Below are 27,002 nucleotides of genomic sequence, written 5' to 3'. Positions count from 1 at the left end.
GTTACCTTTAGCCAATGAATTGGTTTTCACTGTCTTTGGATGAGCAAGACAGCTTGTAAATGGCGCTATCTGGGAGTGCATTCAGTAATTTTATAGCCGAACCTTGTATCTTTTCTTCTCAAATGGCATCATTCATTACAAGACAGTGCCATAGAAACAACCTTCCTCAATTCCAGCAAACTATTTACATGTCGTTTTCAGTATGGATCGTTTCCTATTTACAATAGCCATGGAGCTTTATTACTTGGTGCCAGGGACAGATAAGCAGACAGACTTTTTTATTATTATTATCATCTGTGACCTTCTTATCAAGAGGCAGAGCGATATCTCACTATAGCAAAACAGCAGTAGCTACGCAGACAAAAAATATGGTCAAGGAGGGAGAGATCGATTTACTGAAATCCAAATATTTCCTTGTTGCAGAATGCCATGGATGGGACCTTCATGTAGGGATTAGAAAAGGAGCAATTCCCTTATTGTTGTGATCATGACGCAGAGTACTTTTTTTTTTCATACAGAATAATTCACAAACTAAAATTTGCTTCAGAAAGAGAGAAGAACAGACAGGTATAGCTCCTCAGTTCACTTCAATTGCTGCAAATGAGTTCAAAATGCACAAGTAGTTTCAATTCAGTTAACCTAGCAAGGGGGAGAGGGAGGGGAGGGGAAATAATCTTGCCTTTCTGAGTAAAGGTAAAGGTTTCCCCTTGGCACTAAATCTAGTCATGTGGGGGTGGTGCTCATCTCCATTGCTAAGCCGAAGAGTGGGCGTAGTCCATAGACACCTCCAAGGTCATGTGGCTGGCATGACTGCATAGAGTGCCGTTACCTTCCCACCAAGGCGGCATCTATTGATCTACTTGGATTTGCATGTTTTTGAACTGCTAGATTGGCAGAAGCTGGGGCTAACAGTGGGAGCTCACCCCGCTCCCTGGATTTGGACCACCAACCAATAGGCTTGGGTAAAAGCAAACTTCAGCAGACTCTCCTAACCTTCGGTTCCTCCTCATAACAACTTTAGCCATCTTGATCACACTTGGATGTTGCTTGGCCACATGTGTCCCAATTTTCACCTATGAAATGTCAGAGGATGTGGCACACTGCAATAGAAGTGGTGATTCAACACTTCCAGTCACTTTTTGTGCCAAACTCCAGCCAAAAGGAAAGCTTTTGTGTTGTGTGGTATGTGAATGAGAGGCCAGAGAGCAAACAGGCAAACCACCACAACAGCATGTGGGTCACAGTAATTTGGGGACAGAACTTTTTCTGAAAATTGTGCTGTATTTATTTACAGTGTGTATATTCCTCCCTTCTCACCCCACAGATTACAATGTACATATACATGGCAAACATTCAATGCCATAGACACACTACATATATAGACAGACAGTCAGAGACTATTTAACATTCCAACTTTTTCTGGCCACCAGGGGAACTGTTGCTTCACCGTCCATCCACGACACCGATGAAGTACTTCTTCATTCCCTGCATGCTTGCTGGAGATTTTGATGGCCTCGTAAATCAGTTATCTTAGCCTCCCCACAAAGTGGTACCTAAATTTCCTACTTGATAGATGCAACTGTCTTTCGGACTGCAAAGGTCAACAACGAGCATTAAGATCACTACTGACCAAAAGGTCATGAGTTCAAAGCCAGCCTGGGTCGGAGTGAGCTTCCAACCAAATCTGTGTAGCTTGTTGCCGACCTTTGCCACAGTCTCTGAACTAAACCTTTAGTTGACAATGCTGAAAGTTGGCATGTGTCTCAATTTGTTGAGATTTCGTGGGTTCAGCTCTCATCCTGCAAAACAACATAGAGATGAAAGATGGTGTTTTCTTCCAGCCATTAATGGTACCTTTCAGTTTTTCAGCAGGACTGTCCCAAGGCATTTTGCTTCCTGAGGGAAAAGGCAAAATAGTGCCTCTCCATTCCATATAAATGGACTAGGTTGGCAGCTGAATCAATCCTCAGTGCTGGCAATGCAACATACCCAAAGGACCCAGCCTTGTTTAGGAATTCAAGATAGAATAGAGCTCTATCTGTCAAGGTGGGTTGTCTAGAAGCACAAGGTCAAGGCAGTGATGGCTGTCTCTGCCAGTGAAGAATTTCCTACCAGAAGCATTTTCCTCACTGTCTAATAAGAAAGCTGGTCCTGATAACAGTATCTTAGGCCCCTTCTACACAGTTGTATAAAATCCAGATTATCTGCTTTGAACTGGATTATCTGGCAGGGTAGACTCACATAATTAAGTTAAAAGCAGATAATGTGGATTATCTGCCTTGATATTCTGGATTATATGGCAGTGTAGAAGGGTCCTTACAGTCCTATACCACCCCCTTTCTCCATCAGCATCAACATTAAAGTTTTGGCATATTGCCAATATAGTGAAATGTAATAATTGGTGATCAATGGAATAAAAGATCGCTTTAATTGGGTTGTTGTAGGGTTTTTCGGGCTATATGGCCATGGTCTAGATTGCTTTAATTCTTTGGCAACAGTTAACTTTCTTAGGCCCCTTCTACAGATAAAATTATGTGTATAAAATCCACATAATCTGCTTATCACAGTGTAGACTCATATAATCCAGTTCCAAGTGGCTAACGTGGCTTTTCTGCTTTGATAACCTGGATTATTTGGCAGTGTAGAAGGGGACTAATGTTATGATCTTTTCAGCAACAACCGAAGACTTTTTATGTTGCCTTAAGTATTTTTAACAACAGCTTTTACTGTGCATTTTATCACCCTTTTTTCTTTTCCCTTTAGTTTTGCTATTGTTAGGTTTAGTGTGTGTTTATTGATCACATTTTATCATTGTTTTGTGCTATTGTGTTTTTTGTTTCTGATTTATCCCTCAACCAAAGAACTTTGCTTTTTTGGCAGATTTAAAATGCAACAAATAGGTTGAATGTAGAAGAAACAGAACAACATTAGCCAATCATGGCTGATTTTGAGTGTAATAGAAGGGGAAAAGGCCAGCATTTGGCTCAGAATTTGTTTATGGCACAGAGAGGCACAGAGTTTTCCTAGGTGGAAAGACCATACCCTCCAAATGTTCCAATTTGGCAGAAACTTTACCATTTAATGTTCTGTAATCCCATTTTCCAGCTACTTTTAAAACATCTCAGTTTCTCAATTTTTCCCCCAACGTTGCCCTTTGTTACTCAGCTTATTTCAATTGCTGCTGACAGCATTGCAATTTGGGAAAAGATGAAAGCTTTTCCATCCCAGTAAACCTGAGCAAAAGGAAACTGCTATAGCCTTTTCTATCTTGTGTGTTCTTTGTCCACGTTTCATTTTTTGTTTGTCAAATGCTGGAGAGTATGAAAGGCTGAATTTCCGTGGGGCTTACTCCCTAAAAAGAGCACAAGGAATTCCAGCCCCAAACTGTTTTTCCTATGGGAGTAACACATTGGATCCAGCACCCCATTACTGGTTCAACATCCCAACCTTGTATTACACACTCCACTTGGCTTGATCTCCCTCTCTTGAAATCTGCCGTGTGATGCTGCTGCTTCATGTTATTTTTGATAGAACTGGACTGACACTATCAGTAACTTTTTTATATCCCAATGGTTGTTAATCATGGGGTGTTAATGTTTATACTAGGATGGTTTTATGTTTTGTCTGAATGTTTAAATTTTACATATGTCTTATGTTTAATGATTTAATTGATTTTAAGTTCATAGTTAAACAGCTAGAGTCACCCCCCCCCCCCCAACCAGGGGTGAGAAAGGTGGTATATAAATGCAGTAAATAAAATGAATAAGAAAATTGTTACATGGTGAATAAAGTCAGAGTACTGGCAACGTTGTTTCAGATGCACATTTATACTTATTTTCCTCTATTAGGGTATATGAGCACCTGTATTCATTAAAGAAGAGCTTAACAAACATTCCATGTTGGTGGCACACCTTGTTTAGACATACATCATTTTGTGACACAGTAATTCGGTTTTACAGGCAAACGGGAAGTTAAACCAACTCCTTATAAGAGATATGGACATATATGTGAATTGTGATCATGAAATGTATGGGGACACAATATATCTCATTTAAACCTTTCATTTATATATATTTTAAAACTAGCAGTACCTGCCATTCGTTGCTGTGGCCAACCTTCCTTCTCTCTTTCTCTCCTTCTTTCTTTCTTTCTCTCCTTCCTTCCTTCCTTCCTTCCTTCCTTCCTTCCTTTTTTTCTTTCCTTCTCTCCTTCCTTCCTTCTCTTCCTCTTCCCTTCCTTCCCCCCTTTCCTTTCCTTTCCTTTCCTTTCCTTTCCTTTCCTTTCCTTTCCTTTCCTTTCCTTTCCTTTCCTTTCCTTTCCTTTCCTTTCTTCTTTCTCCCCGTTCTTCCTTCCCTACCTATTCTTGGACTGCAACTCCCAGCAGTCCTCCTGATCCATCTACCTACCTACCTACCTCTATCTAATCTATCTATCTGGAGGATTGCTGGGAGTTGCAGTCCAGGAATAGGAAATTGGAAATATGTAGGGATTGGGATGCTCTCAAAGAAATCCAAGAAGAAGAAAGCTTGCAGCTTGGAAGCAGTGCATTTTGGATCATCCCCCTCTCCTAAAGGGCCTGGTCTAGGGGATGCTGGGAGCTGTAGTCCAGAAAAGAGTGTGGATATGCTATTGTGTGTTTTGTTTGCCAGGGGAATAGTTTTTGTGCATACGCTATAGCATCTTTATGCTTTTTAGGCTTTTTAAGTCCCTTCAGCTGTGTTTGTAGTGTTTTTATGAGTAATGGTCACTCATTGGCTTGATAGGTGTATTGTGTCCAAATTTGGTGTCAATTTGTCCAGTGGTTTTTGAGTTATGTTAATCCCACAAACGAACTTTACATTTTTTTATTACTTATATAACTTATTGCTTACTGAACTAGACCCAAATATGTCTTGTTATTAGGGTGTTGTGTGGTTTTTAGGCTGTATGGCCATGTTCTGGCAGCATTCTGTCTTGTTGTTTTACCTGCACCTGTGGCTGGCACTTTCAGAGGATCGCAATGATTTCAGCCATGAAAGCCTTCAACAATATGTTTCTTGTTATGTTTGCATGCCACACCTACACACTGCAGCTGACATGCTAATGTGTCATGACTGTGGGTTGCCATCTTCTTTCAGTCTAACTAAACTCACAGGGTTCTTTTTTGGATGAATTACAGAGGGCTCACTGGAGGAAAAATGGGGATACAAATGTAATAAACAATTCTGGGTGTAGATCTTATTAAACTCAATGAAATTTATTTCAGAGCAGACATCTCTAATTGTGTTTCTCTTTCCTATAGAAATAGATGAAAAAAGAATGAACAACAACTCCCAAGATGAAGTAAGTTAATCATACTTTACAGTTTTAAATGACTGAAACATTGACCACTGTTCTTATACTGTTATAAAACTAGCAAGCATTCCTAAATGCACTTCTAGGATACGCTAGTGTGCAGTGAGGGAACTGCTAACATGATACAAAATATAATAACTGAAAATAGTTAGCTTTGTGATCTAATACAGAGATTGGCCATGGTGGTTCACATTCTGGTTACATCCCGTATAGACTACTGCAACACTCTCTACATGGGGTTGCCTTTGAAGACTCTCCGGAAGCTTCAAATGGTCCAACAGTCGGCAGCCAGGTTACTAATGGGAGTGGCGCTCAGGGAGCATACAACTCCTCTGTTGTGCCAGCTCCACTGACTGCTAGTTTGCTACCAGGCATAATTCAAAGTGCTGGCTATAGCCTATAAAGCCCTAAACAGTTCTGGCCCAACTTACCTGTCCGAACACATCTCCTCCTATGAACCAGCTAGGGTGTTAAGATCATCTGGGGAGGCCCTGCTCTCGATCCCGCCTGTGTCACAAGTACGTTTGGCGGGGATGAGAGACAGGGCCTTCTCAGTGGTGGCCCCTCGGCTGTGGAATGCTCTTCCTACAGATATTAGATCGGCCCCCTCCCTGTTGACATTTCGAAGGAAAGTGAAGACCTGGTTGTTTGAACAGGCATTTAAATAGGCAGTTGAACGAACATAGGAATATGGAACAATTGGATGACGAGTCTGTATCTTGATTTTAACTATGACACACTAATGAGATGTTTTATTGATTTATATTGACTGTTATTATGCTACTGTTTTAATTTTTTAACTGTTTTATGATGTTTTTGAGCATTGAATTTTGCTATTATTAACCGCTCTGAGTTGGCCGTGGGCTGAGAAGAGCGGTATACAAATATAGTAAATAAATAATAAATAAAAATACCTACACACAGCCCTGAGTCTTGACACAATTCAAACTTCGCTCCGTTCAGTCTCTCCTGAAGGCATGTAAAACTGCTCTGTCTGTAGTAGGTGGTTTATTTAATTGCTCAGGAAAGGTATTTGCCTCCAAAGAAGGCTGCTTGAGATATATAGATATAGATATAGATATTAGGCCTGGGTAACAACGGAAAAATTTGTTTCTAAAATTGATTCGTTTTTTGGGGTTTTTTGCGTTTCGTTATTTAAAATAATTACAAAATTTTCCTTTTAAAAAGTTCGATATTTACGAAATTTCGTAAATGTGAAAAAAATTACAAAACATTAACGAATCGATTTCCGAAACAATAACGAATCGATTCGTTAATGGCGGACGTGACCGCGAAATACGCTAAAAAACCTCCAAAAACTTCTGAAGCTTCCCTCTCCCTCTGTTGTTGACTGTTGGTGTGATATTATAATTTTTTTTCACTAATTAAACAAAAAACAACCATAAAACTTGCCCCAGACATGCGGAAATAATAACGACACGACCTCAAAACAATAACGAAACGAATACAATAACGAAATACGAAGCATTTACAAAACTATTTAAAAATTAGTTTTTTAAAAAAATTGCTCCAGAATGGTTTGTTATCGTTTTGTAATTGAAAAAATTAACGAATTATTAACGAATTACGAATTATCGAAACGAAACCGCCCAGCCCTAATAGATATATATTGGCAGTGAGATCTGTGTAACTGTGGATCCTCATATCCACAGTTTCTCTTATCCATGCCTTGTGGAAAATAATCTCTCTGCATCTTATAGGTCCTCCAGGCAAGTTTATGGCACACTTTCATTGGAAGTTGCCATAGACCTGCATTGGTTTCCCTAGCAATTTCCTAGAGAGGATACCTTTCTAGAAAACCCTAGGTCCTTCAGTGTAACTTTATTTCATTCTGGGACCAGGCGTGAGACAGTTTAATGTGTTCAACCCTATCAACAGTTTCCTGCAATCTCAATCTGGCCAGGAATGTATCCCCTATGGATTCAGGACATCTTACTGTAAATTTTAAAAATTACCTTTTGCCCAACTTTAGAAGGAGACTTGGATGGTACAACCTACAAGCAGCTCTAATCTGAAGGCACTCACATGAATATACAGTATTCACGTGAGTGCCTTCAGGGGAGTCAGTGGGGGGTCTTCTGATAGTAGATTATTCTTATATGTACAAAGGAATCAGAATGAATTATGAGAAAACACAAACCACTGCTCAGCTAAGGCCTTCCCAGACCACCGGGTCTGGTACTTTTTAAAGGTAAACCAGGCTTACCTCCCAAATGACCTGAACTGAAATTGAATTGCAGACAAAGATTTGTGAGCTCTTCACCATTCAAGAAGGCTGACCTTTTGTTTCCAGGAATGGCATTTGTTTAAAGTTTGGTTTCTTGACACAGACTGTGGGAAAGGAGAAAGAGAGTGGCACATACTGCCAGGGACTCTCCAGTGTGTGGTTCCAATAATTTCACTGGCTTCCATTTATATTTACTCAATTCTTATGTTGTTCTGCAGCAAATGTTTCTGGGTTGGAGATGTGAAATGAGGACTTCAAGTTCTTTGCATTTATGATTGTAAAGCCCACCCTCTCTGTCAAATATTTACCCTCTCAATTCTTTTCCTGCACTCAAAAATCTTTGTTCTGCTCATCATGAAATCCTTTTGTTTTATCTTCCTTGGGTGAATCTACTTTGTTGAATGAATGCAGTTTGACACTACTTTAACTGGCATGGCGCAATGCTATGAAATCACGTGAGTTGTAGTTTGGTGAGACACTGGAGTGGAAATAATCTGTCAGACAGATGGCAAGCTATTTAACCTCAGCAGACTGAAAGCCAAAACCAAGGTCACAACAACATCTGTTATAGAACTCTAATATGCTGATGATAATGTAGTCTGTAAGCATTCAGAAGAAGACTTACAAGCCACTCTAAACAGAAGCATGCAAGAAGCTCGGCTTTTCATTGAACATTGAGAAAACAAAAGTGCTCTTCCAGCAGTTACCAGCCAATCCTGCTCAATGCCAGAAATACAACTGAATGGTGTAACATTAGAAAATGTTGACTATTTCCACTACCTTGGCAGTCACCTCACAAAAGTCAACACTGGAACTGAAATACAACAGCTCCTAAGCTCTGCAAGTGCAGCATTTTTCCAAATGAAGCAGAGAGTGTTTGAGGATTGGGACATCCATAGGGAGACCAAGGTGCTTGTTTATAAAGCTGCTGTCCTTCCAACCCTGTTATATGCCTGTGAAACATGGACTGTCTACAGACATCACACTCAACTCCTGGAATGATTCCATCAGCGTTGCCTCCGAAAAATCCTGCAAATCCTTTGGGAAGACAAGCAGATAAATGTCAGTGTGCTGGAAGAAGCAAAGACCAGCAGCAATGAAGCGATGCTCCTCCACCATCAACTCCACTGGACTGGCCATGTTGTCTGAATGCCCAATCACTGTCTCCCAAAGCACTTCCTCTACTCTCAATTGAAGAATGGAAAATGGAATGTTGGTGTACAGGAAAAGAGATTTAAAGATGAGCTTAAAGCTAACCATAAAAACTGTGGCATAGACATGGAGAACTGGGAAGCACTGGCCCTTGAGCACTCTCACTGGAGTTCAGCTGTGACCAGCAGTGCTGCAGAATTTGAAGAGGCATGAATGGAGAGCAAAAGGGAGAAATGTTCCAAGAGGAAGGCGCATCAAGCCAACTCTGACTGGGACCACCTTCCACCTGAAAACTGATGCCCTCACTGTGGAAGAATATGTGGATCAAAGAATTGGGCTCTACAGTCACACTACTCTTGGAAGGCCATCATACTCGGACAATGAAGGATCACCTAAAGTGAGATATCAGCACTTTTTGGCAGAGAAGACTTTGTAAAACTACAACTCCCATTGAACTGCATTGAGCCATGGCAGTTAAAGAGGTGTCAAACTGCATTAATTCTACAATGTAGATACAGCCCTAGTGCCTGTACAGATTGCCTATTATGTAGAAGTTAGGCAATGAAGCAGTTCAGTTCAGGCATGTGCATGTATGTGTGTTCATGTTCATACATATATGAAAAAGAAAGGAAAAGTTTCGATAATCATCAGCATTATCATCAACATATCATACTATGATTATTTTCCTATTCATGTCTTGTTTTGCGCAATGATGTTATTACATATGTAGAGAATTGTTTATTATAAAGTGTTTGTTATACTGTGTTTAAACTGTATTTATGTTTTACATTGGTTGCCATGTCCTAGCTGTGAGAGATAGGTTGCCATGGTGACAAGGCAGAAGAGGAGGTGGGCGGAGCTTAAGGAGAAAAAGGTTTGAAAGTGACAGTTAATTTTCAGTCAGGAGGATGAGACCCTGAGAGGAGGAGCAGAGTCAGATAGGACTCTGGAAAAGTAGTTTAGTCAGGAGGATGAGACCCTGAGAAGAGGAGCAGAGTCAATTAGGGGCTCTGTAGAGTGAAGCAGTATAGATTCAGTTAGTTCTTAGTATTTGTGAATATTCCTTCAGCAAAGGAGCTGAAGGTGAAACCTTGTTAGATTGCTTGAGTAAAAAGAATCTAACAGAGGGGGTTTTAGGATCGCCAGTAGTGGAAGACTGGAGATCAGTGGTTTGATCCGGTATAGGACAAACAGTGTGAATATTCACAACAGGGAACACTGAAATAATAAAGCACTTCACTGAAGAAGGAGTTTATAAGATTGTAACATCTAAAGCCTGAATGTATCTCAACCAAGCCATTTTGTAACCATCAAGCATATGCCAAGCTCAACATCTCAATATTGCAACAATTACGCTTTGTTTAATAATAAACTTGTTCTCTTTGTATTTTAAATCTGCCTCCTCCATTGATTTTACGTTCGGTGCATTCCACTCTACCAAAGTCACCTCACAACACAAATAGGGATAAATAGAGACTTTAAGACCAGCGTCTCTAAACTTATTGGTGGCAGTTTAATTTAATAGCAGTCTAGGAACTTTCTTACATTTTTGGTGGTTCCATTTGGTGGGATTAACACCACGTCTTTACATTTTATTGGTGGCATTGATACGTTCTTTACAACATATATGATCTCTCTCTCACACACACACACCTCCATGAATCTGTCTCACTATTTAATGCAGTAGTTTGTTGTCAAATGAGTTGGATCAATCAATGATTGGCATCCTATTAGTGACGTGTGTATATACAGGTGAAACTTCTGAATATATATCTTCCTATATGGATGGGTAGCCCTTATGCGCCATTCCAAAATATCTCTCCAGGCAGCTATAATGGCAAAAGGAACACCTGCTGCTTATGATTTTTTAAAAATATTACATTTAAGCTCTCTATTTATCTGGATCCCATACTTAAGGACAAAGAGATATGAATTAAAATTAAAATTAAATACTTTGAGGCAATCAGGGAATATGTGTGCTCTGATACAGTCACACAACCAGCCATCTCTCTTTAATTCAGAGATGGGCTGCTAGAAGTGTCCCTCATCCGATCCTGGCTCACATATGGAGGTCCTTGGCACTATGGTATGGACCCTCACTTGAGATAATTTCCTTCCATTTCTGTATGCTTTTATCTGTGTTGCAATTCTCTTTAGTTTTCTTCGGAGAATTAGTCATAGCAGCATGGCTTGAAATAGCTATGTTCGCTATTGATCCCCCCCCCCCCCAGATTGAGCTCCAAACAACGAAAAGCACTGAGTAATGAGTAATCAATATCCCATTGTGCAACAAATACAATTGGTACTTTCTAACTTTGTCCAATCATTTATTCATAAATTCCATCTTTCCATCCATTACCATAAAATATTATGAACCACTTTAAACATTATGCACAGAATTCTATTTCTGTGTACTAGTCGTGTTGATTAGGCATGTTAAAAATAGTCTGTTTACATACATAACAGAAAATAAAAGCCAGAGAAAACGAGGAAGTCTTAAAACAGAAAGATTTTAAAATAGTGTGGACATTTACTACTTAATAATAATTTATAGCTGGATGCATTTCCAGGATGCTGCAAGATGGACCTCTGCTGAAGACATGCTTTTAACACAATGATTATTGTGTCTACATGTGTATAAATTGAGAAAGTTTAGAACAAAAATTGACCCCCAAAACCCAGACCAATTTATCCACTGATCAATGCAATTTGTGGCTCTACTTCTGCCCTTTTTGAAAACCTGGGTGGAAAAATGGTGGTGGTGGCTATTTGGTGCTTCCCTGAGAGAGGAAAAGGTGTTGGCTCTTTTTTAGGTTGTCTTGGGATAGTCTAAGGCAATGGTTCTCGACCTGTGGGTCCTCAGATGTTTTGGCCTTCAACTCCCAGAATTCCCAGCCAATTTACCAGTTGTTAGGATTTCTGGGAGTTGAAGGCCAAAACATCTGGGGACCCACAGGATTAGAACCACTGGTCTACACAGATCTCAGGATCGGATCTCAGGTTATCTCCTTTAAACTAATATGAGTCTCCACTGCCATATAATCTGGAATAAGCAGGTAATCTAAGACCCCTTCCACACAGCTGATTAAAATCCAACATTATCTGCTTTGAACAGGAATCTATGGTAGATGCAGGTCCCTTCCATACAGCCCTATATCCCAGAATATCAAGGCAAAAAATCCCACAATATCCGCTTTGAACTTAGTTATACGAGTCCAGACTCAGATAATATGGCATTTTCTGCCTTGATATTCTGGGATATAGGACTGTGTGGAAAGGTTCTCAGATAACCCAGAATATCAAGGCAGAAAATCCCACAATATCTGCTTTGAACTGGGATACATGGCAGTGTGGACTCAGATAACCCAGTTGAAAGCAGTTATTGTGGGATTTTCTGACTTGATATTCTGGGTTATATGGTTGTGTGGAAGGACCCTATTATCAGCTCCTGGGGTATAAGAACAGTGTAGAAGGGCCTAAATTATCCATTTTTGCCACTGTACTTCACCTTAATTGTTATCAAGGAAGGAACCCTGTACTTCTCTGAGTAGAGTAGTGCAAGGCAATAGCTTAGTCTCTCCCAAGAGAACTGAAATGAAGCACCGACACCCTTTCCTATCTTGCTTCTCCCTTCTTCCTGTTGGATATCCTGATTGATATGGTCTGAATTAACTCCTGGGCAACTCCTACACTCCAACCATCTGGTTCCTGAGTCACTTGCTGATTGGAACATTGAACACCAGCAATAACTATTTGCACTCTAAATTAGTTGCTCAGCTCTTATAAAGAACCAATTTGCCGCCAGATTTCTGCGGTACAGGTTCTATATCTCTTCTATATACAATTTCTGACTTTTCTATCTAAATCATTAGAAGTGTGCAAAATGCCAAAAACATTGTTTTGTTTCAAAATATTAGTTCCATATTCATTTCATAAGTGTTTCTAAACTATCTTGAGTTATCAGTTTTGTTTCAAATTTGAAGACCAAACAATTAGTCAATATTTTGTTTCGTTAATCCATCCATTTGTGCCAATGGAAACACTTCCTGGGCTCATTTCTCTGTCATTTTTATGAATATCAGGATGAAACTTACTACACTTGTAGGACACTTTTACTACCATAAGCCCTCCAAGTTTTAGAACGTTCTGCTCATTCTTTGAATTTTGGGATTTTTAAAAAGTTTTTATGAATAACTTTTTTTAAAAAACCTACAAGAGCTATTCCCTTGGATTTTTTGAATTTATGACACAACATAATCAATGCATAATTTTTCCAAAGTTTCAGAAAGATTCACATATGCACTTATTTTTAGGGTGTTTTTTAAAAAATTATACACCTTGGCCGAGTCATTAGTAAACAGAGGTGGGCAGATCCCTGGTTTGTAACTCAAGTTGTATGCACCTGAAATTTTGCACAGCTCTAGAAATCATATTCAGATTCACCATTCAGAAATAGAAGGAAAATATATAGTTTGGTGATCTCTAATATATACAGTGTTGACACCACCAATGCAGGTGGCTGTCCATTGCTTTAACCATAAAATAAATGTATTTTCTGATTCAAACAACCATCTTATATTTTCCCCCTTAGTTCTAATCACTAATAGCACAAGGTTTCTTTACACAATGGAGTAATACACTAGCTCTATGATAAAGCAAAACCTAGGCTTTCATCGGCAAGTAATGACGTGGGGTATTTTCCCTGACTTCTTGGGTCACTGAGTTCACTGGCTTTTTTTTCCCTACTTGCTGCTCATTCTAATGTGTTTTATTTAAGTTATACTTTCCTGTCCCTGGGAAGAAAGACCACACAAGAAATGTGATGACATCAAAACACTGTGTAGTCAATCCGATCTGATTGTATGATGATGACGACAAAGTCAATTACAGTATAAATGAAGCAAAGCTTCTAGATTGACATTGGTCTTCCTTTGAAGATGTGAATACTCTCAACCATAACAGTCAGAGCGACAATTCTGTAACAATCAAATATTTCTCATAAAAACTGCCGTACATTTCAGCTCAGTGGTAAAATATGAGTGAAGATCAATATGAATAACCAAGATTAGTAACTAAGCCGCAAAAATAATGCATTTAGTATATGTGTGTATGAAGAAAAATAAAAATGCATTAAAAGTTTCTTGACTAACTTATTTCTTTGGTCCAGGCTATGCTAAAACGTTCTTTTTAATTTTTAGTCACAGAACGCCTCTCCAAAACAGAGGAAGCAGAGTGTCTATACTCCTCCTGCCATGAAAGGTACTGTCCAGGTACTGTTTATTATCCTGTTATTTGTCTTATTCCCTCAATCATGGCATGAAGTAAAAAGAGACATGTTGTTGTTCACACAATTAAACAACTTGAGGGATGTACTGAGGTGAAAATCAGGGCCCTCCACTTCTTAGATCAGTGGTTCTCAACCTGTGAGTCCCCAGATGTTTTGGCCTTCAACTTCTAGAAATCCTAAAAGCTGGTAAACTGTCTTAGATTATGCAAATGGATCTTAAACCAGATCTTGTTCCCCATTGCAGTTTACTGATCAGGGAACCTAATGGGATAACCAGAAAGTCATAAAGAGAACATATGCAGATAAAATCTTGATTTTTTAAATGAACAATAAAATGAAAGTCAGAACATCAGCAGTAAAGAAAAGACCAATTCCTGAAGTGTGAATCCTCGAAGTTCAGGAATAGAATGTCCCCATCCATAATTTAAACCAGTGTTTCTCAAACTCTGCTCCTCCATGTGTTTTGGACTTCAGCTCCCAGAAATCCGAGCCAGTTTACCAGTTAGTAGTAATTGTGGGAGCATCTGGAGGACTGAGGTTTAAGAAGGATGATCACACTTACCTAGGTATTATTAACTTGTGTCCTAACTCTGGATTTTTAAAAATTGTAAATCGGTTCAATGTTTCTATATTATATAGAGAGAAAGATTATATACTGTAGATATACTGTAGATACAAAAAATATGGTAAGATTTGAACATATTCCAATAGATGCATACAGAGGCGGCCCTAGGTAATTTTCAAAGGTAAGCAAACATTATTTTGGTGCCCCCCCCCCCCCAACCAATCACTGAAAAATAAAAGGTAGAAGGTAGAGGTGAAAAGGCCCCCTGCTGGGATCTACACACATTATTCGCTGATATAACACATAGTCCTAGACACTTGGTAAGTGTCTGATGTGTGATCCAATACAACTCCCAGCATAGTGATTTGTTCGCTGTGTACTAATCTTGTTGTGTTTCAAACAACAATAACAACAACAACAACTTTATTTGAGAACACAGAAATTTGAGAACACAGAAATGCTGGACCACTCTCACAACCACCATGTCAGACTACACAGAGAAGCCATTGAAATACACAAGCATGTAGACAATTTCAACATAAAGGAAGAGAACAAAATATGGCTACCAGTATTAAAAAAAACTCTAAAGTTATATCAGCAAAACAGCAGAGGGGAAGCAATCAGGCACATCTAATCACCTCTCAACAAAAGATTCTCCCAGGCACAGCCAGGCCTTCAAACGCTAATCAAGGTAGTCAGTTGAAACATTCACACCTAGCTCCCAAGAGTTCTTTGCCCCAACCTAGTCATTCCACAAGTATATAAACCCACTTTCCTACTTCCAACAGACCTCACTACCTCTGAGGATGCTTGCCATAGATGCAGGCAAAACATCAATAGAGAATGCCTCTAGAACATGGCCATATAGCCCGAAAAAACCTACAACAGCTTAATTAGTGTTGCCTGGAGGCACCCTTTGTATGGGAGGTGTCCACTGGCACTTGATTGGTTGCTGTCTGGAATTCCCCTATTTTTGAGTGGCGTTTAAAGGAGATAATTTGGATTATATATGACTGTGGAGAAGGTGTTTAATACAATCCCATTTGAAGCAGATAATCCGGATTGTAGATGGCAGTGTAGAAGGGTCTTAATATAATCCAGTTTGAAGAAGGTAATCTGCATTTTATATGGCTGTGGAGAAGGAGCATAATATAATCCAGTTCAAAACAGATATTCTAGATTGTATATGGCCGTGTAGAGGGGTCTTAATATAATCCAGTCCAAAGCAGATAATCTGGATTTTATATGGCAGTGGAAAAGGGTCTTAATATAATCCAGTTCAAATACAATAATCCAGATTTTATATTGCAGTGGAAAAAGGTCTTAATATAATCCCGTTTGAAGAAGATAATCTGCATTTTATATGGCTATGGAGAAAGGATTTAAAACAATCCAGTCCAAAGCAGATAATCTGGATTGTATATGGCAATGTAGAATAGGCTTAATATAATCCAGTCCAAAGCAAATAATCTGGATTTTATATGGAAAAAGGTCTTAATATAATCCAGTTTAAAGAAGATAATCTGCATTTTATATGGCTGTGGAGAAGGGGTTTAATACAATCCAGTTCAAAACAGATATTCTGGATTGTATATGGCAATGTAGAATAATGTAGAAGCAGATAATCTGGATTTTATGGCAGTGGACAAGGTTTTAATATAATCCGGTTTAAATCAAATGTAGGCTAAGTCATTTATTTGCCATATAAAATCCAGAGTATCTGCTTTGAACTGTTTTCTGTGGCAGTGCAGACTCATATCATCCAGTTCAAATCAGATATGTGGGTTGTATACGGCAGTGTGTAGACCCAGCCTTGGTGAGGGATGAGTGAGGGGGGAATCAACCGGATCATAGCCGACCCTTCCCTTGAGAAAGTTCCTTGGATCCTTTGGGCGGACATTGGAAGGTGAGAGGGGTGACCTAGAAAACAACAAGGGAGCCCTGCCAAGGAGGGAAGAAACTCAGCGAGAGGCAGGAGGACGAGGAGGCCAGCCTTGGCTCCCCTCTTTCTCGCTGCTGCCTTTTCTCTCTGGGGAGGAAACCTCCAGCGAGAAGAGGTGAAGGAGGCAGGGCAAAGAGGGGTGCAAAACAAAACAAACCCCAAACCCTGCCATAGAGTCCAATTCAAAGCAGCAAACCTTGATGTGCTGGAGTACTTTCTTTGGGGGCAAAGATGACTCCGTGTTCCTGGGGCTGGAACACGAGGCTGCAAGAATGGAGAGGATGAAACAGGAGGAGAAGGAAGGAAGGAAGGAAGGAAGGAAGGAGCCGGCATTTCCTCCTCCTGTTCCTCTTGCTGCTGCTTGTGCCATCACCGTCTTCTTACATCTCTTCCTCCTCCTGCTGCTGCTACTGCAAAACCCCTCTTGCTGCTGCTTGGAGCCCGGATAGGATTGCAAGTGTTGCAGGGCAAGAAAAGAGGAAGTAGAGGAGGGGCCCGCCCTTTCCCTTCTTTTTTCTGCCGTGGCCTTGGGACAACTTCCTGCCTGTTTGGCGAGTGGGCGCACAGGCCGAGCCACGTGAAAGGGGTTTGTTAATTAAAGGTGCCTTTCACGCGACCCGTTTGCGCGCCCACCTGCCAAACAGGCGGGAAGGCGCCCCACGGCCGGCCGTGGCAGAAGAAAGAAGGGACCGGCACTTGTTGAGCGAGGTCCATCTTGAAAAGCGCCTCCTGCCCACCCCGCGTCGGGCCCAGCAAGGCCGAGGGCTGTACGGCTCCCTTTCCCTCGGTGCCCAGGCAAGGGAAGGTGAGGCCTGACGAGTGGCAGGGAGAGGACGGGTGGGCCGGGAGGGGGGGGGGGCAAGAGCGCCCCGGAGAATTCGCCTAATGGTTCAGCCGGCCCTGGTCGAGGGGCATTTACAGAGGCGCCCCTTGGCAAAAAAAAGTGTTCCGCGACCGCTTACTTCGCGTAATGGATGAGCCACCCCTGGATGCATATACACTGGATACATATATTGTCAATGACGAGATCCGATAATCTAGCATCTCTCTTGTACACATACTCTCTCTCTCTCTCTCTTTCTCTCATCATCATCATCATCATCATCACCATCATCATCATCATCATCATCATCTTTAGGCCTCACAATTTCACCTTTTGCTTGTATCAGGTTAACAGAAAATAACAGAAATAGATGAAGTATTCAATTTACCTAGCTTATGACATTCCAGATTTCTCTTATGTAGCTGCATGAAATGAATGGGGTGTCCCCCCAGTCTTGTTATGTATAACACTATGCAACATGATTTTTGTTCCTGGTTTATAAATGTCATTTTGTAATTGGTTTTATCATAAAACCATGAAAAAAGACATCCTGCAAGTATTTTACGATAGTTTTTCAATGAATATCTCACAGTGTCTCAACCAATTCACCATAGTTTGTGGCAGCCACAAAAACAAACTTTCTGGAGCATAACAACTATGTTCAAAGTAAGGTACCGCCCAATTAAACAAGAATAATATTTTTAATCCAGGAACAGAAAAGTTTTCAGATTTTGTAACATAGTGTAATTGATAAGAAAAATGCCGTTTTGCAAATGCTCAAATCTTTGGTAACGTACTTGTACATACAATCATTTTATATTCTGCATCTGACATCAAGTGCTTGATCTCCTGGCTCCAAACACATTTCAAATTCCTTGTTTTTCCCATTTGTGACAAATCACTACTACTTTGGATACAGTACTCCTATAATGAGAAGCCTCGTGGCACAATCCCTATTTTTGCTTTAGTTAAAACCCATCAATCAGCAGAAAATGCAGAGAACAGTCAAAATACTTGGTCTAGGCATTGAGACTTAAGTAAAGAGGTACTGTACTTAAATAATTACCTAGCTACTCTAAATCAATGCAAGTCTCCAGGTCCAGGTGAACTGCATCCAAGAGTACTAATAAGACTTGGAGATTTAGGCTCCATCTTCACAGATCTGTTTTTTGGGGCCTGATCAAGCATGTCAGACACTGGATAAAGCCCAAAAGGACACATGTGTGTTTTTGTGTGTGTGACTGCCATCCTGTGTACTCGGGCCACCCAAGCCTGGGGAATGTGGGATGTCAGTCAGGCAGTCGTGGCTGGGTCTGGTTTGGAAATAGCCCAACTGTCTCCACTGCCCATAAGTTGGAGGAAATATATTCCCCCAACTAAGATCTGCTTAACACTGAAACGAACTGCTTCAGAGGATGGTAGACTCTCCTTCGGAGGTCTTTAAGCAGAGATTGGAGTGTGTTAGATGTGGCAGGAGATTGGTCTAAGTGTTCCTTTAGCCCTATCCAATTTGAAGGGTCTATCATTCTTGCAGATCATAGAGAATGTGTGCGATTTCTCTTTTGCATTAAGAAACACTACTGAGAATTTGCTGAAGATGTGTCTTGTCCCATTGTTTTGATTGCCATATAGTGTGACATCCAGTTTGACTCTCTACCCGATAGGGTAGTCGGTTGGAGCTTCATGACCATAGCCAGAATTCATTCCTAGTCCTTCAAACCAATGTGAATAAAGTGCCATTCTCCAGCCATTCTTGAAGTACAATTCCCAGCCTTAGCCAGTAGAACCAATGGTGATCAATGGTGGTAGCTGCATTCTAACAACTGATGGAGGAGTGCAATTTCTTGAACACCTCTCCCACCGCCCCCCCGGTTAACTGGACCTTCTTCAGAAAACACCTAACTTTATTTATTTATTTATTTATTTATTTATTTAAACTATTTGTACTCCGCCCTTCTCTACCCCCAAAGGGGGACTCAGGGCGGCTTACACCTGGCAACAATTTCATGCCCCCCAGGGCCGTAGCCAGAAAAACTTTTTGGGGAGGGTTGAAAATTTCGGCTGGGGGGGGGGTTGACATTTTGGGGGGGGGGTTAGGGTCATGCTGAAGCAAATAGCACAGCAGGGGCAGAGCAGCCTTCAATAGCCTGCAGCTCCGCCCCTGTCAACCACCTCCACCAAGTATGGCCTCCTTAATGAGAGCATTCAGCACCCCCCCCCCCCCCACTTGGTTGCTTCGCTACATTGGCTATTGCTGCAAGTAATGACAGTGTGAATATTTCAATATTTGCTTGAGATAGTTCTTGCAGTTCTGGAGGGACTCTTAATTTTTTGCGTCTCACAGACTTAGCATGGGGATTTGGTTAACCAGTTAAAATTCATGAGTAAACCAGGTTTTTTTTAACCTGAAAAATTTTAGGGGGGGTTGAACCCCTAACCCACCCCCACCCCCCGGCTACAGATATGCCCCCATATACAAACAGTTAAAACAACAATTACATAATAAGTAAAACATTAAATTAGATTAAAACCATTTAAAATAGTGCAAATTAAAATTGGTTGGCCATGTCTAAGTCCGAATTCTACGATCAACAACTTAATCCGAAGCCTGTCCATATTCCATTTTCCATAGCATTATCATCATTTTATATTGTCAGCCTGCTATCCAAATTTAGAATAGATAAATCCAATTCAGTGAAAACTTTAGCTTCTCAAATTTGGCAAATGCTACGATTTTTTGGTGAACGCTATCAAAACAGCAAGAAAATGGTCCACCACCACTCTAAAAATTGTGCCACTGAGCTGTGCTCCTTGCATACCTAAATAAATACTCCATTCAATATTTTTCACCTCGATCTGATATCATTACACAATTTCTCTGTATGATTGATATAATACTAGCAGCCAACTGGAAGCATACAAAGTTTCCTCTCCAAATCCCACGCTGTTTATTTTGGGCCCCTTTGTACTCCTTCTCCACAAGGTATCATCCAAAAAGTCCTTTCAGCAGGAAATGGCCTACTCCATCACCTATTCATATATGTGTTTTACTGGAATGCAGCACATTGGAAAAATCAATGTGAGTGCTATTGATTGAAGAGCTATCTCTAGAGCAAGGCTGACAGTTGCCAAGATAACTGTTCAGTACAGGATCCTGCACCGAAGGATTATATTTCTGTGCTTAATGGATGTCTGGAGACACTGTCTCCATTTGAAAAGCCTCTATCTCCCGTTTTCCTCTTTCAAGTGGTGCTGATTGGATGATTCAGTACTTAGTGGCCGAGGCAATGATGAATTTTGTTCATTAAAGAATTTGTTTACAGGATTTCCCCCCAGTTCTGATCTCGTCAAACAATCCTCTCCGATTTGACATGGACATGCAGAGATACACAAATACATACACTCTTAAGTATGTTTGGATCATCTGGACGTACTCAGTAGAGTCAGTCAAAGCTGCATTTTTAATTGTAATTGTTGTTAGTAGTTCTGCGTGATGGCTATCCCAGGGATTAATGTGGGCCTCCTCTACACTGCCATATAAAATCCAGATTATCTGCTTTGAAATGGATTATATGGCAGTGTAGATAATGTGAATTATCAGATAATTATCAGATAAAGCAGATAATGTGAATTATATGGCCATGTAGAAGGGGTCGTAATGTGTTTTGGTTGAGTTTCATGCCCCTCATGGGAATGAGTTGTAAATTAAGCACAGCTATTCCCAACATCGAGAGGATCATGTAGTATCCAACTGCCGTATGCATAGTCTCTCTGAGCAGAGAAAAGATGTGGCAGTCTTAATTCAACATCAACATGAGTTAAACCCAAGTCCTTGATGAGTCAGTCTGTCAGTTTAATTTTCTCCTACATTCAAGCTGTTTTGTTTTTCCATTTTTGTTGTCATAGTTGTTTTAAGAAATGCTCAATTCTAGTCCATTCCAAATATGTTAATACTTGCACATTTTAATGACTCATTAAAAAATAACAAATAAAATTCTTACCCATCACTAGCCTTGGAAAAAGTTCAGTGCAAAATGAGCCTAAGACAAGTGAAGTAAAATGATCAAGGAATAAGAGAAAACTTGAAGACATATAATAAATTTCTGGTTATATATACACTTTGCAATTTATTATATATATAAAGTGGACACTTGTGAAATTTATGCATGTATATACATCTCTCATATATAAAGCAGCAAGGGGCACATATTTGTTGCCTTAATGCAGCTGTAGTCCAAGCTTTACAGGAACTGTCTGAGATACTGAAACAATTTGGGGGCTATGATGCAGTACCTTCAAATTTTACACTAAAGCCCAGGACTAATTCACTGCTTCCCTGACATTGGAAACAACAGCTGCCACAGCCTTTTAGAAGATTGCAGTCTGGGAAGTTTGCCCATCTACACATTGCTGAGAAGATGTTCAGTTAAATAATGAATGCTTGGGAAGGGAAACTTCATGGTTACTTTCTGTTTCTTTGCTATCCTTGAAAACAGCAAAACAAAACAGCTTGGATGGATTGCTTGAGCTTGCTTATTTATTAGGGACCAAGCTCCCTCTAGTGGATTTACAAGCTTGTTACTCTGTTAGTTCTGCTTCTCCAAAAGGTTTCCCTGTTGGATGGAAAATATATTCTGTCTACTCCACACATGGACTTAGAAGCCATGTAACAATCTAAGCTATGTCAAAGGACAGAGGCCCCCACAGAACGTTCCTTCTTCCAAAGTATTACTGGTATTCTAACAGAGACTGGCACCCATTTAGATTTGCAGTGATGTAAATCTACCTTATACTTTCCTGACTCTCAAAATTGTCTTCCAACCAGGCAACAAACTAACAACCTAAATCCACCTCCCATCCCAGTTTGAAAGCCATATAACCTCCTGTTCCATCATTGGTTTGTCAGAGATCCATGGAAATTGGTCCATTTATTTTCTTTTGGCTGAGGTCACTGCAAGAACTCCTTCTGCAAGGAAGACCCAAGGATCCCCAGAAGGTCATTAGAGCTGCCTACCACAGTATATTCAGCTAAAGGAAAATAGATAGTGTGTCACCACTGATTGGCTAGAAATTGTTGTAGATTTCATGGTTCACGGTCATGTACATCTCCTAATGCAAAATCTGAACCAGGACTTTTAAAAAGTGTGGACTTGTATCAACTCAGATGTCCAAGTAAGAGTGAATTCAAGCAATTTATCTGTGAAGCCATTCTTCACAACAGGCCGTTGACTGGTTTAAATTCTCTTTTGGATCAGATTATCATAGTTCTCTGATCACTTGAAACAGCTCCTCTGGACAGTTGTTTGATGATGCAAGGGTAGCTGCCAGAAACGTGGTTTTGTTTTGTTTTTGTTTTGTTTTTTTGGCTACCCTTATTGACTGATCCCATAGGCTTTTAGATAGTATTTAACTTATTTTTTGATAAGCTGGTTTCTCTGACACTGTTGTTCTCATCTCTGTCTCAGTTATTCCATTGCTGCCTATTTGATAGAAAAACAAGGAGCTGGTCTATGAGAGAGGACCTTTGGAAGTATATAGGTCCATTCCAGAGATCAACCAATGCTACAGCAGGATTTCCTGCTAAGCAGTGGGAAATTCCCCAGAAGCCATCAGGAATCCACCCAGATTCATAATCTTCTTAGAGTGAACCATCTTCATGAAACTCCCTCCCATGCAGAGGCTCTAAGTCCCTACAAGTCTACACCAAACCAAAAAGTGTTTTCTCCATAGCAGAGCAATAGTAGAAAGGTCCTCTGTTCCCAGATCATCATCTCTCCTCTGCACAGAAAACAAGATCTAGACCATACATCCTCTAGAGTGTGTGTTTAATGCACATTTTAGAGCTTGCATCCTCAAACCATGGTTCTCCAGCTGTTTGGGCCTCCAACTCCCAGAATTCCTGACCATTGAACAAGCTGGCTATGGCTTCTGGGAGTTGAAGGCCTAAATAGCTGGAGGGCCATCTGATCTATAGTGTGCATTAAAGCATCAGCAGGGCCAGAATCCATTTTGGATAGACTCATGGTTGTCATGGAAGACATGGAGGCCTCAGCCACTTCCAGTAGGATAGTCTCAGCATGGATGTTGAATAGCTGGGTGGGCATTCCATCAACAGAATCCATAATCTGTTCCAGCTCTTCACCTTCAAATAGATACGCCCATACCCTGTAAACTGAGGGATGGGGCACCTGATCAGAGGGATATTATCCTGATCGTCTGCTGCAGCTCCACCTTCCTTTACCACCACCAACTTCACCCAATGTTGCACAGAGAATCTTGGTGGGCAAAACTGGAAGAGATTACTCCACCATCACCACCTACATGATCTCATTCAACTACAACCTCATCACATTGAGAGGGGAAAGCATGGCTGACCGTCCTTTGAGTGTAGAGAATTGCCTCTCTTCTATTGTCAGCAGTCCCATTTCAAGTTCTGCCTCCTCATCACACTCACACATGGAAACCTAATAGCTGGCAATACAGTAAACTTACATTCATCACATGGTCAGTATTACTTTTTTAAAAAAAAAATCTGAGAAACAACAATATCCAAAAGCCAAGAGATCCCTTTCCCTGCTCAAAGACCCTTACATTAAAGTAGACTGACATCAGGTTAAAACCACCTCTTTCCAGTGGATAAAATTGTTCTTCCCAAACCCCATATGATACAAGAAACAGTGCTCCAGGTTAAAACAATTCCTTTTCATGAGATAATATTGTTCTGCGCCAAACTCTGTATGATACAAGAGACAGTGCTCAAGGTTAAAACCATTTTTTCCCATGGGATTAAAATTGTTCTGCCCCAAACTCCATATGATACAAGAGGCTGATGACAATTGGTCTATGAAACAGGACAGGAAACTTTGATGGTTCCCATCCCACCTGCTTTTCAGTTGGAACCATGGGAGTAAAGCATAAGATGTAGGGGCTCTGAACACGATTTCTGGCCTGTGTTCAGAGTTGCCTCCTTTCAGGACATTTGTGCCTCTTTTCAAACCCAGAATATGTGATAAGCTCCGTGCCTCTCCATGCTTAAGAGAGATTGAAGTGTCCTATGAAGGGGAAATTTCTCAATTTGATGAGGTCGATTGCTGGAGTTTCCTCCTTTCAGGACACCTCTGCCTCTTTTCATCCATGATGGCCGGCAGTAGTTTAACTCATGTCATGACCTCAGTGTCTCTCCATGCTTGAAAAGAGGCCAATGGGGAAATTTCTTAAAGTGATAAGGTCTTTGTAATACATGCTAGATTTATCAAGTCCTGAATAGCATCCATCCGGGAGTCCCTTTCTGCTCACACAAGGCTTAGGATCTCAACCAATCTTTATTTACAGTATTTGTTAATATTACTATTGTAACTGCACTAAGAGTACTGTTCTCCTGACAAAAACTTGGACTCAAGCATTTGTTAACAAGCTTATTTTCTCCAGATAAACTTGAAAAAGTAATACAATAATGTAAGCTTGTTGGTGTTCGTTAATGGATGTTCAGTAAACTACAGACATGTCAGTTGAACTCACATTGAACTTAAGATACATTTTCTCATGTACTTGCCATCCCTACAATTTATGGCGTATACAAGGGATAAATCAATGTAACCTTTGGCTTCCTGCCTCTGCTTTTCTATCTGATGCAGTGCTTAACTATCTACTGCTGAAACCTCTTGAAATATAATACTTCCCCATTTCTGTGGGATCAGTACCCATAATTCAACTTACAAAAAAACCCCCCACATGTTTAGGTCTTCCAGTGAAATTCTATGATACACTTCCACTGGGTGTTGTCTATAGAATCAAACTGGAAGATTTGGAAAGGCTAGAGAGGTTACTTTCTGGGCATTTTCTAGGCTTTCCAGCATAATTCTGTGATATGTTTCTGCCAGAAATCATTTGTTTCAAAAGGGCTTGCTATTATCTGTGGTTTATTATTATTATTATTACTACTACTACTACTACTACTACTACTACTACTACACTTTATTTCTATTCTGCCCTTCTCACCCCTAAGGGGACTCAGTGTGGATCACAGTACACATATATGGCAAACATTCAATGCCGCTTTGTATAGACAATACACAAAAAGACAGAACAGAAGGAAGTGCCATGGAAGGTTGGGCTCGAGACCAGGGGTGCTGTTGCTCTATCCTCTTTGACAAAGAGCTGTCAGGACTTCCTCCTTCCTTTTGGTCGCCCAGCATTTTCTGATCTTATTTCTTTATGGCGTCGTAAAACACCTCTCCCACTTTTAGTGGTACCTAATTTTTCTAATCACAGCTAAAGCTGTTTTTGAATTGCTTAGGTAAACAATGAGCTAGGCTGATAGTTGGCAGCTCATGCCAACCCCGGGCTTCGAACTTGCAACCTTTTGGTTGATAGATCTTATAATTGCTGATGATTTACCAGCTGTGCTAAACCTCTATAGAAGGTCCAGGAACGTATCCCATGTGGATACGGATAACATTTTGTACAGACATATTTCTTTCAATTCCCTGACTTGTTGTTACATGAAAACTACAGGGTATGTTGGGGAAACCATGTGTACATTTTGAAATGAGAATTACTAAAATTTATATAATTGAAGAAAACGTGAGTAAACCTGCACTCGTAAAAAGGAAACATGCATAAATACTAGCATGCACTGGGGGAAGGGGGTTGTATTCATTTCAATGTGAGGACACCACAATTTTTCTACTTGATACAAATAAGGAGAAAAATGCAGATGAAATGAGGAGAAAAATGACAAAATAGAGACTAAGAAATGCTGACATTTCTGCTCAGTCCCACAGTTAAAATAAGTTTTCTATCATAAACACATATATCCCACATCCACAAAGAGTCTCTTTCCATCACTATTCTAGAAATAAATATTTGGCTTTTCACCAAGTGAATTGAATTGTGTTTGTTTTGTTTATGTTCACTCTCTACATTTATTTTGGACACTGCTCTTTATTGCCTGCAACTCTGCAAACATGTCTTCCAAAAGGATGCTTTAGAGAGAGAAATAAGAGAGAACAATGGCAGTTGTGATTTTTGGTCACATGTTAAGATAGGCAGAGAATTGTTTTACTATGCACATGAGATGGTTTCTGAGGACCTTATCCCATGGGCTTTAAGCCCCATCTTAGGACGCTGCTGAGACACAGCCAGGACAGAGCCCGCTGGAGCCCACCACATGATGCAGGGCTACTTCTGGTGGGGCTCCGTGTCAGTTCCATGCATGCTGTGCCTTGGCAGCGTGCTAGGCAGCAGTCTTGAGAACACGGGCGACTGTCTGTGTCCTCATTCACTAAGCTGGGAACAGCATGGGATCAAGCTAGGGCCAGTCTGATCTTTTATCGGAAGTTTCCTGGTTGGCCGACCCTGTTCCAATTGAGGACTAATGAGGGAATGAAGGAATCTACAAATCTGAGATGTTTATGTGTTGGCAAGGGTACTGGAACTATGCAAATCTTAACAGCTTGCTCTTCATTTTGCTATATTCTCTTTTGCTCCCTTTTTCGGAGGTCAGTCTAAAAAAGAATTGTAATCTTTAACTACATGCTAATATAGTGTCCAACTCAAAGAGGTGCTTTGTTCACTGAGGAGAGAGGTTATGTGTCCAGGAATCCTATTTCTGGCTGAATTGTAAGGAGCCAATGTGGACATGTAGAAAGA

The 27,002-nt window shown here is 40.4% G+C and overlaps 1 protein-coding gene across 2 annotated transcripts in view; it reads left to right on the top strand.

Moving 5' to 3' along the window:
- PPP1R1C (protein phosphatase 1 regulatory inhibitor subunit 1C) overlaps positions 1–27,002 on the top strand; it is a 55,171-nt gene that overhangs the window by 19,451 nt on the left and 8,718 nt on the right. The window contains exons 3-4 of one of the 2 annotated variants that reach the window (XM_060754988.2): positions 5,282–5,322; positions 13,933–13,993. In XM_060754988.2, coding sequence (XP_060610971.2) covers positions 5,282–5,322; positions 13,933–13,993 — 102 coding nt within the window. Of the gene's footprint in view, positions 1–5,281; positions 5,323–13,932; positions 14,005–27,002 lie in introns of both variants that reach the window. The other variant, XM_060754989.2, reaches the window with a different exon arrangement.

Source organism: Anolis sagrei, chromosome 1 (genome assembly GCF_037176765.1).
Source record: "Anolis sagrei isolate rAnoSag1 chromosome 1, rAnoSag1.mat, whole genome shotgun sequence".
NCBI classification, from domain to species: domain Eukaryota; kingdom Metazoa; phylum Chordata; class Lepidosauria; order Squamata; family Dactyloidae; genus Anolis; species Anolis sagrei.
Note: the sequence above shows the minus strand (reverse complement) of the source record. Positions and strands in the feature narration are given on the sequence as shown.